Source organism: Portunus trituberculatus, chromosome 39 (assembly GCF_017591435.1).
Source record: "Portunus trituberculatus isolate SZX2019 chromosome 39, ASM1759143v1, whole genome shotgun sequence".
NCBI classification, from domain to species: domain Eukaryota; kingdom Metazoa; phylum Arthropoda; class Malacostraca; order Decapoda; family Portunidae; genus Portunus; species Portunus trituberculatus.
In genome coordinates this window covers 21,569,842-21,584,062 of record NC_059293.1, presented here as the reverse complement: position 1 = coordinate 21,584,062, position 14,221 = coordinate 21,569,842, and the positions used below count along the sequence as shown (strand labels likewise).

Sequence of the window (14,221 nt, the reverse complement as noted above, 5' to 3'; positions counted from 1 at the left end):
TGCAGCTCTGGCCAGTTCGTTTGCAGACTTTCAGGTGTTGGAGTGAGTGGCATCTGTACTGGGGGGAGAGAGAGAGAGAGAGAGAGAGAGAGAGGGTAAATGGGCTGGTGTGTGGTAGGAGAGTGTGGTAGTGTGGCTAGGGTGCAAAATAAAGACCCTGTAGCGTTGTGGTCAAATCTTTCCGTGATTTTCAGTGTGACATGTAAACTGAATAATGGGAAAAAGAAATGTAAGGAAGAAAATAACGTTACGAATAAATAGATATTTTTTTATGAAAGTTTTATAGTTTCTCTCTCTCTCTCTCTCTCTCTCTCTCTCTCTCTCTCTCTCTCTCTCTCATTGGTACTTTATTTGAAAGTTCACTCCGTACATTTTTTTTTTTCTTTTTACAGTGAATGGGTCTCAGCACACACACACACACACACACACACACACACACACACACACACACACATACACACACACACACACACACACACACACACACACACACACACACACACACACACACACACACCGCGTAGCGTAGGGGTTAGCTCACTCGGCTCACAACCGAGAGGGTCTGGGTTCGAATCCCGGAAAGCGGCGAGGCAAATGGACAAGCCTCTTAATGGGTAGCCCCTGTTCACCTAGCAGTAAATAGGTACGGGATGTAACTCGAGGGGTTGTGGCCTCGCTTTCCCGGTGTGTGGAGTGTGTTGTGGTCTCAGTCCTACCCGAAGATCGGTCTATGAGCTCTGAGCTCGCTCCGTAATGGGGAAGACTGGCTGGGTGACGATCGTTGTGAATTGTGCACACACACAAACACACGCACACACGCTTTACTGATGACAGTTTTCAATAATTTGCTGCTACAGAGAAAACGTGGAAAGTTAAACGAGACACTATTATAGAGTCTGTATTTCTTCATATTTAGCATTGCGCGCGGCGGACGAAAGTTCTCATCGGCCCCTTCCGTGAGAAACATGAACACTTCTGACACAAGAGAAGACACAAATGATGCATGCAATACTATAAGAAGTGTGGACCGAGCCACGATACCCCCGCCGGACTGAGCTTATAATGGGACACTGAAGAAATAAACAGTAGATAAGAATGCATTCCGTTAACATTCTATTAAAGTTAATCTGTCTGTAGTGTTTCTCTAAGGCAGTGGTTCCCAAACTGGGGGAAACTTCTCCCTGGGGAGAAATCTGAAGCTACCAGAGGGGAAATAATTACACTACCTACTAACTAGAAAGATCTCAAAGTCAAAATCAAAAGTCCTTTTATTTGTTACTAACCGCTCTCTATGGCTATGCTTAGTTGTTACTAACTGCCCTCTATCCACTTTACTCTGTAACTATAAGTTTATCAGTATATTTGTACATTTGAAAAATAGATTAGTAAATAGTCTCAGTGTGTTTTAACTGCTCTTTCTCTCATACATATGAAGGGGGAAATCTGGATGGTTGAACTGGCTGCACAGGGAAATGACAGAAAAAAGTTTGAGAACCACTGCTCTAAGGTGACCTATGTAAACGATGTGTGGAGTCCAAAGCTTACTCAGTCAAAGGTCACTCAGCCTCTCCTCTGTGGTCTCGCCGGGCTTGTCCTGACTATTCTGTGAAGGAGTCTTCTTCAGGGAAAACACGTCATCCAGTTCCTGCAGAGGCACACCCCGCGTCTCAGGGATCCACAGGCACACAAGGACGCCAATGAGGAAATTCAGTACTGCAAATATTGAGAATGTCGTTGCCAGACCAATGGCGTCGATGATTCTCAGGAAAGCCAAGTTAATACTGAAGACGACGAACGCGTCGCACGCCGTGATGATGGAGGCGCCGAGGGACCTGACTGGGGAGGGCACCAGCTCCCCCACGTACACCCACGGAATGGGTCCCACGCCCGTGCCGTACGCGGCGATGTACACCAGCACGGCGACGAGCGGCACCATGGACGCTCCCGGCAGCTGCAGGAACAGGAACAGCCCGCACACACTCTGGGACACCGAAGCCACCACGGCGGTGCTGATGAGCAGCGGCCGCCGCCCCACGTGGTCCAGCACGGCAGCGGTCACGCACGTGCACACCAGCCGAGCAACGCCCACCAGCACGGTGCACGTGAAGGCGTCCAGCTCCACCCCGGCGTCACGAAAAATGTACACCGTGTACATCATGATGCAGCTTCGGCCACCAAGCTCCCGCAGCACGAAGAAGCTCAGCACCAGCACCACTGGCCGGAAGTTCTGCCCCTTCCGCAGCTCCGTGAACTGCGGACAACACAGTTTACCAGTGGTGGGCCGCCATCATACATGGGGCCCGACTGCCCCTTACGAGGCCAATCTTATGCCACACACACCACAACTCGCTGGTTCAAGGGCATCTGACACTGGGTGTACAAATTTGACATGATATGCAAACATTTTTTAACTTCTTCGATCTATAATAACGCCATGAGATGGGGAGAATAGTAACTTAAGTAAGAAAAAGGCTTCTGTAGGTGTCCACTGCCTCCTCCGGCCTCATAAGATCACCAAACCTTCGCAGCCTTGACAACAACAACAACAACAATACTGCTTCCACTTACCTCTTCTTTACGTTTTCTCTCCATACTTTCCTTATCAACACTGAAGCCTTGTAGGAATAAATAGAAAAGGGAGAAGAATGGTCACCTGCTGCAGGAGGGAGGTTTGGGTCGCACTGGGCCGCTTGGTCATGGCAGCTAGCTCCTCCTCCACCTCAGCCCTGGGGCCCATCAGCCGCTGCAGCGACGCCTTGGCGTCATCCAATCTTCCTCTCCTCACCAGCCAGTACGGCGACTGAGAGAGAGAGAGAGAGAGAGAGAGAGAGAGAGAGAGTAAAGTATCCTTAATGAAATAGTTTGTCAGCATAGCCAGTGGCCAGTATTCCGTAACGCTTCGTTCTCTCACCACGACAATTTTCGAAGAACACCGAGGTGATTGCTTAGGTTTTCAAGAATGCTTCTCTAGCTAAAAATGTTGAAATTTGTCAGCAGAGCCATAAAAGCACTCTGAAAAACCCATGTCACCTCATGCAGAGCCTTCTGAAGGCAGCAAAGTTTTTCGGAATGTGTCCCCGCGCCTCACCTCAGTGACGAACAGCAGCGGCAAAAAGACCACTGCGGCGGTGAGCGTGCACAGCGCCGTGGCCACCTCCCAGGGCGCGAGGAAAGCCAGCAGGTACCCGACGAGAGCACCCAACGCCCCAGAGATCTCAGTGAAACTCCCGGCGAGACCCCGGAACTTGTGTGGACTGAGCTCTGCCACCAGCGGGTTGAGGATGGTGACGATAATGTACACGCAGACAGACAGTCCCGCCCTGGTGACGTAGAGCAGAGGCTTGTTGGGCGGGAAGGCGAGACCCAGCCAGAAGACGATGCACAGGCCCATAGCGATGCTCATGACCCGCCGCGGTCCCAGCCACTCCACCAGCGGCCCCGTGGCAAGTGAGGCGAATATCCCGATGATGGACGTCATGGACACTGAAGCAGAGAGAGGGTGGCGTGTTCAGGCGCATATATTGGACGTAGGTCCTCTATACACTCTTTCCTGATTAACCTTTTCAATGCTTGATGATACTTTGTCCATAACAATTTACTACTAACACTATTTGCTACCTAGACAAATAACTAAATTAACCTCCTACTCTCCTTTTTTTCTGTATCTCTGCATATCACTTCATACAATGCTCTGAAAGTGGACAAGGAAGACCGGAGCAATGAAAAAGTAATGTAAGGAAAGACGAGCGAGGAGCAAAGCCTTCATGTCATACCCAGCCAGGCCACGTCGTTCTCAGTGATAACAAAGTTGTGAGGGTTTTCCTCCATCTTTGGCACCACAGCGGTCCAGCCCTTGGTGGCCGTGCCCTGCGTCAAGGAACAGAAGCCCACCACCGTCACCATAGCGAGCTGCAGACAACACCGAGGAGAGGGAAGAAATTAGTCTTGGTGGTTCCTGCACTGGTCGTCTGACTGCCTGACTGTCTGCATTTACATGATAAAAAGAAATAACGAAAAATATTCTACTAACACCCTCTGCCTGAAAATTGCCATTATAAAAGAATTACGAAAGAAGATACGGCCACAACATCCATAAAGACGTTGTGAATCATAAAAGCACAACACCAAAACCTTTAACTGCAACACTCACTGTTAAAACGATGATGAAAAAACAATCCAGACATTTGAAGCCTTTTTCATCTTCTCTTTTATGGTCAGTCATGTATGAGCTTTTAGTGTCATAATTTTATAATAAATAAATAGATAAAAAAAATGTATATATATATATATATATATATATATATATATATATATATATATATATATATATATATATATATATATATATATATATATATATATATATATATATATGTGTGTGTGTGTGTGTGTGTGTGTGTGTGTGTGTGTGTGTGTGTGTGTGTGTGTATACCTTTAGGTGAAGGACTCACCTGCTTTACCGAGACGGACCCGGCCGCTGCCTTAGGACTGCTGTCAACTGTCATGATGAGGCTGCTATAACTCTGCCATGGACTCCTTGCCTCCTGCAAAACAATGATCAAGTCAACAGGCCGGAGACCACAGTCCGACCACTGAGGTGTGAAAGCTTCAGTAATCACTCTCCCACTCTCGTCCCTGTCCTCCCCTCAGTGGCTGTTCATGGAATGAAATGAAGTATGCATGATGGAACATAAGAACATAACAAAATGAGGAGCTGCAAAAGGCCACCAAAACTGCATGTGCCGGATCCCGTATGAACATACCCATCTAGCTCCACCTATCATACTCGTCCATACATTTGTCTAATCTTGTTTTAAAGCTCCCATTGACTTAGCACTAATAACCTGATAGTAGTAGTAACCGTAGTAGGAAGAGTAGTAATGGTGGTGGTGGTGGTAGTGGTGCATAGTTGCTCTGTGCACAGAATGACACCAGAGAGAGAGAGAGAGGGGGTCCTAGGAGCTAGAGTTTATTACCAGTAGTAGGAAGAGTAGTAATGGCGGTGGTGGTGGTAGTGGTGCCCTCCTTACAGTTGCTCCGTGCACAGAAGGACGCCAGAGAGAGAGAGAGAGAGAGAGAGAGAGAGAGAGAGAGAGAGAGAGAGGGTCCTAGGAGCTAGAGCAGTGGTTCCCAACCTGTGGTACGCGTACCACTAGTGGTACGCGAGGGCCTTCCAGGTGGTACGCGAGCACTTTCGGGGTCATGAACGATTTTTAGTTATTTTTTACTTCACAAAAATGTTTACTGCCTATGGCCCTAACATAAAATAAAATGATTTCCGATGTGCTGTGAGCAAAGTCATGCCCCGCATTGACCAGCTGGTGGAGAAGAAGCAGATGCAGCCCTCGCATTGAGTTGAATTTTTTTTAGTTCATTTGTGTGTTCTACTTGTAAAATTATGGTAAATAAAGTAATATCTGATCGAATTGAGTTTCTCTGGAACCAGGTGGTACGCGGCGACTGTACAGGACCTCCAAGTGGTACTAGATCACTAAAAGGTTGGGAACCACTGAGCTAGAGTTTATTAGCCTGTCTGTTGTGACGCGTTGGGGATGCGAAATGTAGCAGTCTGCGGCAACCGTTTCCCGTCTCCCTCTCTGTAATCTTCCTTAAACTAAGCCTAGTCTTACTCCTTTACCATTTCTCCATTTCTCATTCTATTAGCGTCTTCTTCTCGCGCCTCAGAGTAGCGTGAGTGCAATGAGAGCGCCTTTCTTCAGTATTCATAAGGCGTGGGTATCATTTTTTGTGTGTGTGTATTCAACCAAGTCTTATGTTAATCACCACGCCAGCCATTGATCCCCCGCCGAGAGAGCTCAGAACTCATACTGACCGATATCACGGTAGTGTGTAATTCACTGTTTGATCTGCTGCAGTCTCTGACGAGACAGCCAGACGTTACCCTACGGAACGAGCTCAGAGCTCATTATTTCCGATCTTCGGATAGGCCTGAGACCAGGCACACACCACACACCGGGACAACAAGGTCACAACTCCTCGATTTACATCCCGTACCTACTCACTGCTAGGTGAACAGGGGCTACACGTGAAAGGAGACACACCCAAATATCTCCACCCGGTCGGGGAATCGAACCCCGGTCCTCTGGCTTGTGAAGCCAGCGCTCTAACCACTGAGCTACCGGACCGTGTGTGTGTGTGTGTGTGTGTGTGTGTGTGCAAGAGGGATAACAAAACTTATTTCATTTTATTTTTATTTACTTTTTTATTTATATTTTTACTTATTTGTTTTTATTCACTATCTATTTTCTTTCTTTACTGTTGTTGTTGTTGTCCTTCGCCAGCTTCTTCATCTTACATAACAGAAAATTGTGACATCGAACCCTCCCTTAGCGATATTCTTAAGATCGTATTAGGAGGCACGTCTGAGTAATATCCCCCTACGCTTACAGAATGCCCTGCTGTATGTGCCGTCACACGTGTTTAAAGGAGTTTTGATGGTGTTAGTGACAGATTAACATGATTTCTACATCATTAACCCCTTCAGTACCAAGACGCATTTTTACTATGATTTTGAAGTATGATTAGACGATTTTATTTGCATTAGAAAAGGTCTATGAAGATCAGAAGATTAATGGCCAGAGTCTTGGCTATTTTAATCCCCACATGAGTTCTGGAAACTGTGTAAAATCTCCAAATAGTAGCCAGAATGAATATGAAATAGCGGCATCGTAATGAATGGGTTAAAAGGACACACAATCTTGAGAACCAGGCTGATCATCTCTATGGCCTTTGGAAACAGTCTTGGTGAGAGAGAAAGCACTTCAAAATACAGGATCTGCTGAAATTGCACAAGGCTTTCTTCTTCCTCTCATCCTTATTCTGTCTAACCCTCTAATACAAGAATTAACCAGTACTCTCAATCATTCATACCTATCTCTGGTAAACTCTGAACCCCCTGCCTGCTTCAGTATTTTCATCTTCCTGCTACTTAAGTTCTTTTAAGAGAGACGTGTCGAGATATTAGTCCCTCGCTTTTGGATGACTCTTTTGACCTCTTAGGAAATCTAAAGTTCAGTGAGCCTTTTTTTTATATATATTTTGTTGCCCTTGGCGGTGTTCTCTCTTGCATGATAATTAAAAATAATAAAACTTTCTGCCAGGTAAGAAAATTGACTAGGAATATTAATTAACCTTGATTTATTTATTAATTTGCTTTTTTTTTTTTTTTTACCATAACACCATATCGAGGTAACGAGAGATGACAACTAGCAAACGGATAACTGTCATCTGTGAACGTAATGACGGCGATGGAGAGCGGATAGAATTCTCGCTTGTTAACGTAATGAAAGTAATGAAGCGTTTAACCTCACATCCCTGCCGTAACATGTGAGGCATCGTATACTGAAGAGATTAGTCACAAGTGGTGAGGTAAATTACACACACACACGCTAGGAACCCAGCACTTAACAAAGCGGTATGTTTTATCTCTACACTCCAGCCCAACGCTCTCTGTCATTAGATACGACCAGTAAACACACGAAGGTCAAGAACAGCAGATTCCCACCCTCCCTACACAGCCACAGCTTCTCCCTACACACACCCACAGCCTCTCCCTACATACACCCACAGCCTCTCCCTACACACACCCACAGCCTCTCCCTACATACACCCACAGCCTCTCCCTACACACACCCACAGCCTCTCCCAGCAGCACGTCGCCCAGGAACTCAAAGGCGCAGTGTATTTCTTTCGAGGTATTTGCATGTGTCCACACTTCCACTGAACATCCAAAACCTCGAATTGAATTAAGCTAGAATAAAAAGTAGAAAAAAAGATCAGTTTTAATTCTCATACCATAACATGTTCTTGACTCAAAGAAAAAAAAAAAAAAAAGTAATGTTAGACTTATTTCTTTATTGGTTGTAATCTTTCTATATCAATTTTGTTTTTACTTTCAGTGACTTAGAATTCTGTGATTTTGATGTGTATTTTTATAATCGCATTTTTCTTCCAAGTGTAGACTGACATTAAGGGTGTTTTCATGGATCGAGTGACAGATTAACTACTTCAGTATTGGTAGACATTTTTACCTTGAGTTTCAAGTGTGATTAGACAATTTTATTTACAGTAGCAAGGTTTTTTGGAGGTCAGAAAGATAATGGTTCAGAGTCTTCACTATTTCAATCCCCATATGAGTTTCTGAAGCTGTACAAAATCGACATATAGTAAGCAGAATAAATATGAAGACGTGTCATGGTACTGAAGAGACAACAAAGGTTTCTATATTATCAACTGAAGAAACCTCGTAGAGAATCAGATTAATTTTCACGTTAACAGAGCAAAGCGTGTCTGAGTACTGACCAACACTAACAGATACAAAAATCTTCCGCGTACTGTAGACTCCTTGGCGACACACTGCGGGGAGAGGCGATGTCTGGCTGGGGTGTTGTCATGGCCCTGCCTCGCTCTCGTCTAAACACTCAGCAAAACACACACACACACACACACACACACACACACACACACACACACACACACACACACACACACACACACACACACAGCATTCCGCTACTTATCCATTCACCTATATTAATCCCTTACTTAGTGAGTGACAGTGATGCGTTGTGCGTCGCAGTTCTTGAGTGATGCAACATGAGCTTCTATAAATATTTTGGTGTGTGGTGCATTCCTTCGCTTCGCTCTTTGTTGCCACACTCCGGTCTTGGTATCTGAGTATGATGCAATGCTGCAGGCCACACTCCTTGCGGTGGTGTTAGCAGTACTGACAGCCGCTGTACTCTCTACGTATCGCCAAGACGACTAAAAGAGGCGGGGGCGAGACAGATGGAACCTCCCTATACCAGCCTACTCTGTAATTTATTTCAGTGAAACAAAACGTGACGGCACAGCTGACCGCCTGCCTTGAAGAGAAGTCTCAGTGTGGTGTGCCTACAGACATGAAATGATCTGAGTTCAGTGATGTGCCCTAAGCTCAAAATGACTGCAGGATGGGTGATTGATGGTATTCCGTGCTCACCTAAAGTTGCAAAGACTGAAGCATGATGAAAAGCGGTGACATTTTGAACACAACAGCGAGATGAACTTTCTCTTTTATTGGTGAGTTAAAGGGGTCATTTTATTGTCTGTTGGAAGAGTGAGAGAGCAGAGACAACGCGCACACAGTAATGCTGCGTTGGAATGGTTATCAGAGCACTCGAGGAGGGAGGAAGGGAAGCGTGCTACAAATGTGCTGCCCGAGACTGATTGTTAAGGCCAGTCTGGTATCAATAGTACCTTGCTTAAAGAACAACACTACAGCCATGACCTCCAGATAAGGAGGCACGAAATAATGGGTGCGAGACAGTACCGCTGCAGAACAGGATGTCTACCACACACACCATAGACTTGTGCGCCGCGTGAAGGTCAGCGTGAGTGCATGGACGGCCCAGCATTTCCTTCTCAGTAAGTGTGATACATGGATGGAATGGAATCAGTAATGAAGTTGTTAGTCTTGGTACTAGGGAGCTTTGAAAGATGGATGGAAACAATTGGTGTAAATACTATTAAGTACTGTGGGTTTGTGTCATGCAGGGAGGGTTTATGCGTGTATATGTAGGCTTGATGGCTGCTTGATGATTTCCTTACTATTCCTGTGCTCTGGTGCTTTTATTATATATATATATATATATATATATATATATATATATATATATATATATATATATATATATATATATATATATATATATATATATATCACTATGACGTGAAGAGGATTCTTACAGAGAGAGAGAGAGAGAGAGATAGCGTCGGAGAAAACAGCAGCTGCTTCAAATTATTTAAAGTGAATGATAATTATGGCTCACGTTTTCGAATCGTGAAGCTTTTGTAGTCTGTGTGTGTGTGTGTGTGTGTGTGTGTGTGTGTGTGTGTGTGTGTGTGTGTGAAGTCACTCTCTTTCGGCTTTGCTGGGCGACACACAGCGCTGGGAGGGAGCAGCGACCAGTGGGGGGACTGTTGTAGTCTCCAGCCCAGCATCCATCAGCCACAAGAGCTTACCTGAGTGTCAGATCTTGCACGGAGGGAAACGGAACGCCACCGGAGAGAGGTCTTGGGCGACACTGAGGAGACACTCGAAAACACATGAGTGAAATCGCTCTCCTCTCCCACCCCCCCTTTCCCATCACTTTTATGGTCTTGTAATCACCTTCTCAGTATCTCTTGCGCTGAAAAATGCTGCACGAACAGCTGTTGCGCCGGCACTTGCTAAATCCCAGTGGTATTGTGGGGTTTTACTGCGGTGCGTGTACTTAGATAAAATTTCCACTTCCTTCTTTTCTAAAATGCGTTTCCTTCACAGTTTCCTGACAGCCTTGCAGAAAATGAACGAGAGCAGCCTCACTCTATTTTCCCCTGTCCTTCCACAACAAGATCAGAAAATAATGTTTCTATACACCGCACTCCAACACTCTGTAACTGACGCACCTACCACCCCTTGCAGCCACACTCAGCAGCAGCAGCGGCAGTGTGATGACAGCTGCCGCTCCTGAGAAACAGTCCCACGAGTTGAAATAAACCACTGAGATAATAGCAAACAGTCCACGCCGTGAGATGAATATGGCCATCACACACACACACACACACACACACACACACACACACACACACACATACACATACACATACACACACACACACACACACACACACACACACACACACACACACACTTGCAGAAAGCCACATTTTCATCGTAATCATCCGGAATGGGAACAATCAAAATCCTGCAGATTTTTGTCCCATACGTATGATCACAAGACCAGCTGACACCACTGCACACACAGTGAACATTTCCATATAAACAAGTGGAGCAAAATCACACTCACGCCTGGGTAGGGATGGGAAGGCATTGTGGCCAAGTGTTCACTGTGCGGTTACAAGGCACCCACTGCGCACCAACCCTCAGTTCCTTGACGCGCTGCTATTATAGTGGTCTGTTTGCTCAGAAATCGTGTCTATATAGGTCAGCATTATTTGAGAGATGGGCTAACACGCTTCTTACCAGAGAGAGGGAAACTTTTCTCCTATGAGATTAGTTTGTGTTGTGCCAGCTGCCTGCTGAGCCAGCCAGCGATAGCAGTGCTGGGAGGGGACACTTCTGATTAGCGAAACACCACTCATGTTGACCAGGATTTGCATTAAGGGAGGCGGTGGCGTAGTGGATAAGGTGGTGAGCGTGGGATCGGGCAGACTTCCACGCGTAGGTTCGAATCCCACCACGTACAGCCTTAAAACACTTTGCCATTTGTCGAGTGGTTTAAAGTTACCTACATGTCACCATGATACCCAGGTTCTAGGTGGTTACACTCAAAATGAGCTTGGGTGGTGATATGGGCCCTAATACCTAATATGGGTACCACTATAAATAAAATTGCCTGCGCCACTAATGGGCGGAAGCTGAACAGCGCTTCCCATACACTCTTCAAGTGTGCCTACAGGCGCTATAGGCCTTACCGTAAAAAAAAAAAAAAAAACTCAAACACTTCTGCGCTTCATCTCTACTATTTCAAAAGGTCTTATTTAAATTAACACGGTTCTCGAGGCAGAGTGACAATATTTCCACATTATTAACTGGAGAAATACTCTTGAAAATCCGGCTAGTCATCTCTGTGGCCTTGGTAAATAGTCGTGGTGAGAGAGCAAAGCGTTCCTGAACGGAGCCAGATGAGTGTGGGGAGTTAGCGAAGACGCCTTTAACCCCTTCAGTACCATGGGAAGATGAAGGGAAGGATGGCAACAGGCTGGGGGTTGGGGAGATGAGGAGAAGCTTATAACAGGCAGGGGGGGAAGGGGAAGTTGGTGGAAAGATAATGTACGTAACACATGTTGTTTGTTCTCACCAGGATGATCTTAATTCAAAGGTCACCAAGATGATAAGTTGTGCTCACATGTGTATATGATAATATGAATTTAGGTTGAATTATCACTATGACCATGAAAGGCATCCTGAAAACCCCCATTAACCCCGTCAATACTGGGACACATTTCTACCTTGAGATTTGTGTACGATTAGACCATTTTACTGACATTAGGAAAGGTCTATGAAGGTCAGAAGATTAATGGGCGAGACCTTCACTATTTTAATCCTCCCAAATGAGTTTCTGAAGCTGTAGAAAATCACCAAATAGTAACCAGAATAAATATGTAAATGCGTCATGGTACTGAAGGGGGTTAACCTTTGCTACTCAGTTCAAAGTACCTGAGATCAGACGCCAAGCTTAGAAATAGACGCGTACAGGCAGAAGTGCGGCTCTTTGTCAATACAGGTGAAGTGTGTAGGCTGTGAAGCATCGTCTCCTGCTCTGTAAATACGAGTAATAAATGTCATCCTTCATATTCCCGTGTTGGGCGCCAGTGATACCCAACATGCTTATTTCTCAGGACGGAACAAGATGGATGGGTAGCTACAGTAAAGCGTAGTTTCCTTACAGCCTTGATTCTTACCCAGAAGGCCTTTTGTGTGGTTTTAAAAGTGCAGTGACCTTCAAACACACTTATTTTCTGTTTAACTTCTCTCTGCAATTTACTGATAACCAGAAAACCTTGTTGAATGTGATGTATGATTCCACTTTTGTTGATAGTGGCACTAAAAATTAACAATGACAGATTGAAGATATTGAAACATGTGTACAATATATCAATATACAACTCTCTATATGTAACTTTATTAGGTGAATTGTAGCTATTAATCGTGCCTTGCTTGGAGAGACCATCTATAGAAACCCTTCTGTGCCACAACCCGATTATTTCTACTTCCAAAAGGCTGTGGTGGAAGTGACGTGGGTTTTCATTAATGTTTTTACTGTTATAGTGACAGATTAAGAATATTTCTACGTTACTGACAGGAGAAACGCTCTTGAAAATCCGGCTAATCATCTCTATGGCCTTCGAAATTTGTCGTGAAGAATATACGTAGCAAAACGAGCCAAAGATTTGAGGCGCCGTTTATGTCAAGTTGGAGCTTTTTCAGTTATACATTCCAATCGCAGGTCTGTTTATTTGTATTTTCATTGTTTTTTAATTCACTACTAATTCTCCTTAAATGTTTGTCTTTCAACATTGCAGTATTCTTATGCAGCTTTATACATTAATTATTTTTTTTTCCTCACAAATTAAGAGCCAGCTAAATTTTCATGTTTCAGCGCCTGTCCCGGCTCTCCACCATTAAACAAGCTTCGATTCAGGATTAGGTGGGTGTGTTCGTTGTTAGTTTCCTAAGCACTAGCATCACCAATGACAAGAGTTACAAAATAACCAGGCTATTACTCTCTATGCTCCTGACCCGGTCTCTCTCAGATCCCTAGGGGTTTGTTAGTTCAAAGTAACAGATCAGTGACAGTGACATGCAGAGTGACACACCATCCCATCTGTCTGCCTTGCTCCTCACACTATGCATGGCTCCTTCCCATCTACGTCATCTGAAGAGCCTTTTTTATCAATGAACACTACATTGAGATCCCCTGGAGAGTGTTCCTTAACAACGGTTTCTTTGAGCTCACCTGGATCATTTTCCTTAGCTAAGGCTTCCTTGAGATCACAAAGAGATTCTTTCTTAGCAAAGGCTTCCTCCAGCTCGTGTAGGGAGACGCCTCGAGATTCTGGGATCCACAAGCATACAATAACAGCAATGACTAAATTCAATCCCCCAAACGCTAAAAATGTCGTTGCCAGACCAATGGCGTCGATGATTCTCAGGAAAGCCAAGTTAATACTGAAGACGACGAACGCGTCGCACGCCGTGATGATGGAGGCGCCTAGGGACCTGACTGGGGAGGGCACCAGCTCCCCCACGTACACCCACGGAATGGGCCCCACGCCCGTGCCGTACGCGGCGATGTACACCAGCACGGCGACGAGCGGTACCATGGACGCTCCCGGCAGCTGCAGGAACAGGAACAGCCCGCACACACTCTGGGACACCGAAGCTACCACGGCGGTGCTGATGAGCAGCGGCCGCCGCCCCACGTGGTCCAGCACGGCAGCGGTCACGCACGTGCACACCAGCCGAGCCGCGCCCACCAGCACGGTGCACGTGAAGGCGTCCAGCTCCACCCCAGCGTCACGAAAAATGTACACCGTGTACATCATGATGCAGCTTCGGCCACCAAGCTCCCGCAGCACGAAGAAGCTCAGCACCAGCACCACTGGCCGGAAGTTCTGCCCCTTCCGCAGCTCCGTGAACTGCGGACAACACAGC

The 14,221-nt window shown here is 45.7% G+C and overlaps 1 protein-coding gene across 5 annotated transcripts in view; it reads right to left on the bottom strand.

Moving 5' to 3' along the window:
* Positions 1-885: 885 nt before the first annotated feature.
* Positions 886-14,221, bottom strand: part of LOC123515539 (sugar transporter ERD6-like 4) — a 43,564-nt gene continuing 30,228 nt past the window's right edge. For 4 of the 5 annotated variants that reach the window (XM_045274251.1, XM_045274252.1, XM_045274253.1 and 1 more), the window contains 5 exons: positions 4,452-4,544; positions 3,774-3,909; positions 3,089-3,483; positions 2,654-2,800; positions 886-2,251 (listed from right to left, as the gene is read on the bottom strand). In XM_045274251.1, the coding sequence (XP_045130186.1) occupies positions 1,550-2,251; positions 2,654-2,800; positions 3,089-3,483; positions 3,774-3,909; positions 4,452-4,544 (1,473 nt within the window). In that variant the 3' untranslated portion in view covers positions 886-1,549. Of the gene's footprint in view, positions 2,252-2,653; positions 2,801-3,088; positions 3,484-3,773; positions 3,910-4,451; positions 4,545-12,675; positions 14,206-14,221 lie in introns of those variants that run through there. The other variant, XM_045274255.1, reaches the window with a different exon arrangement.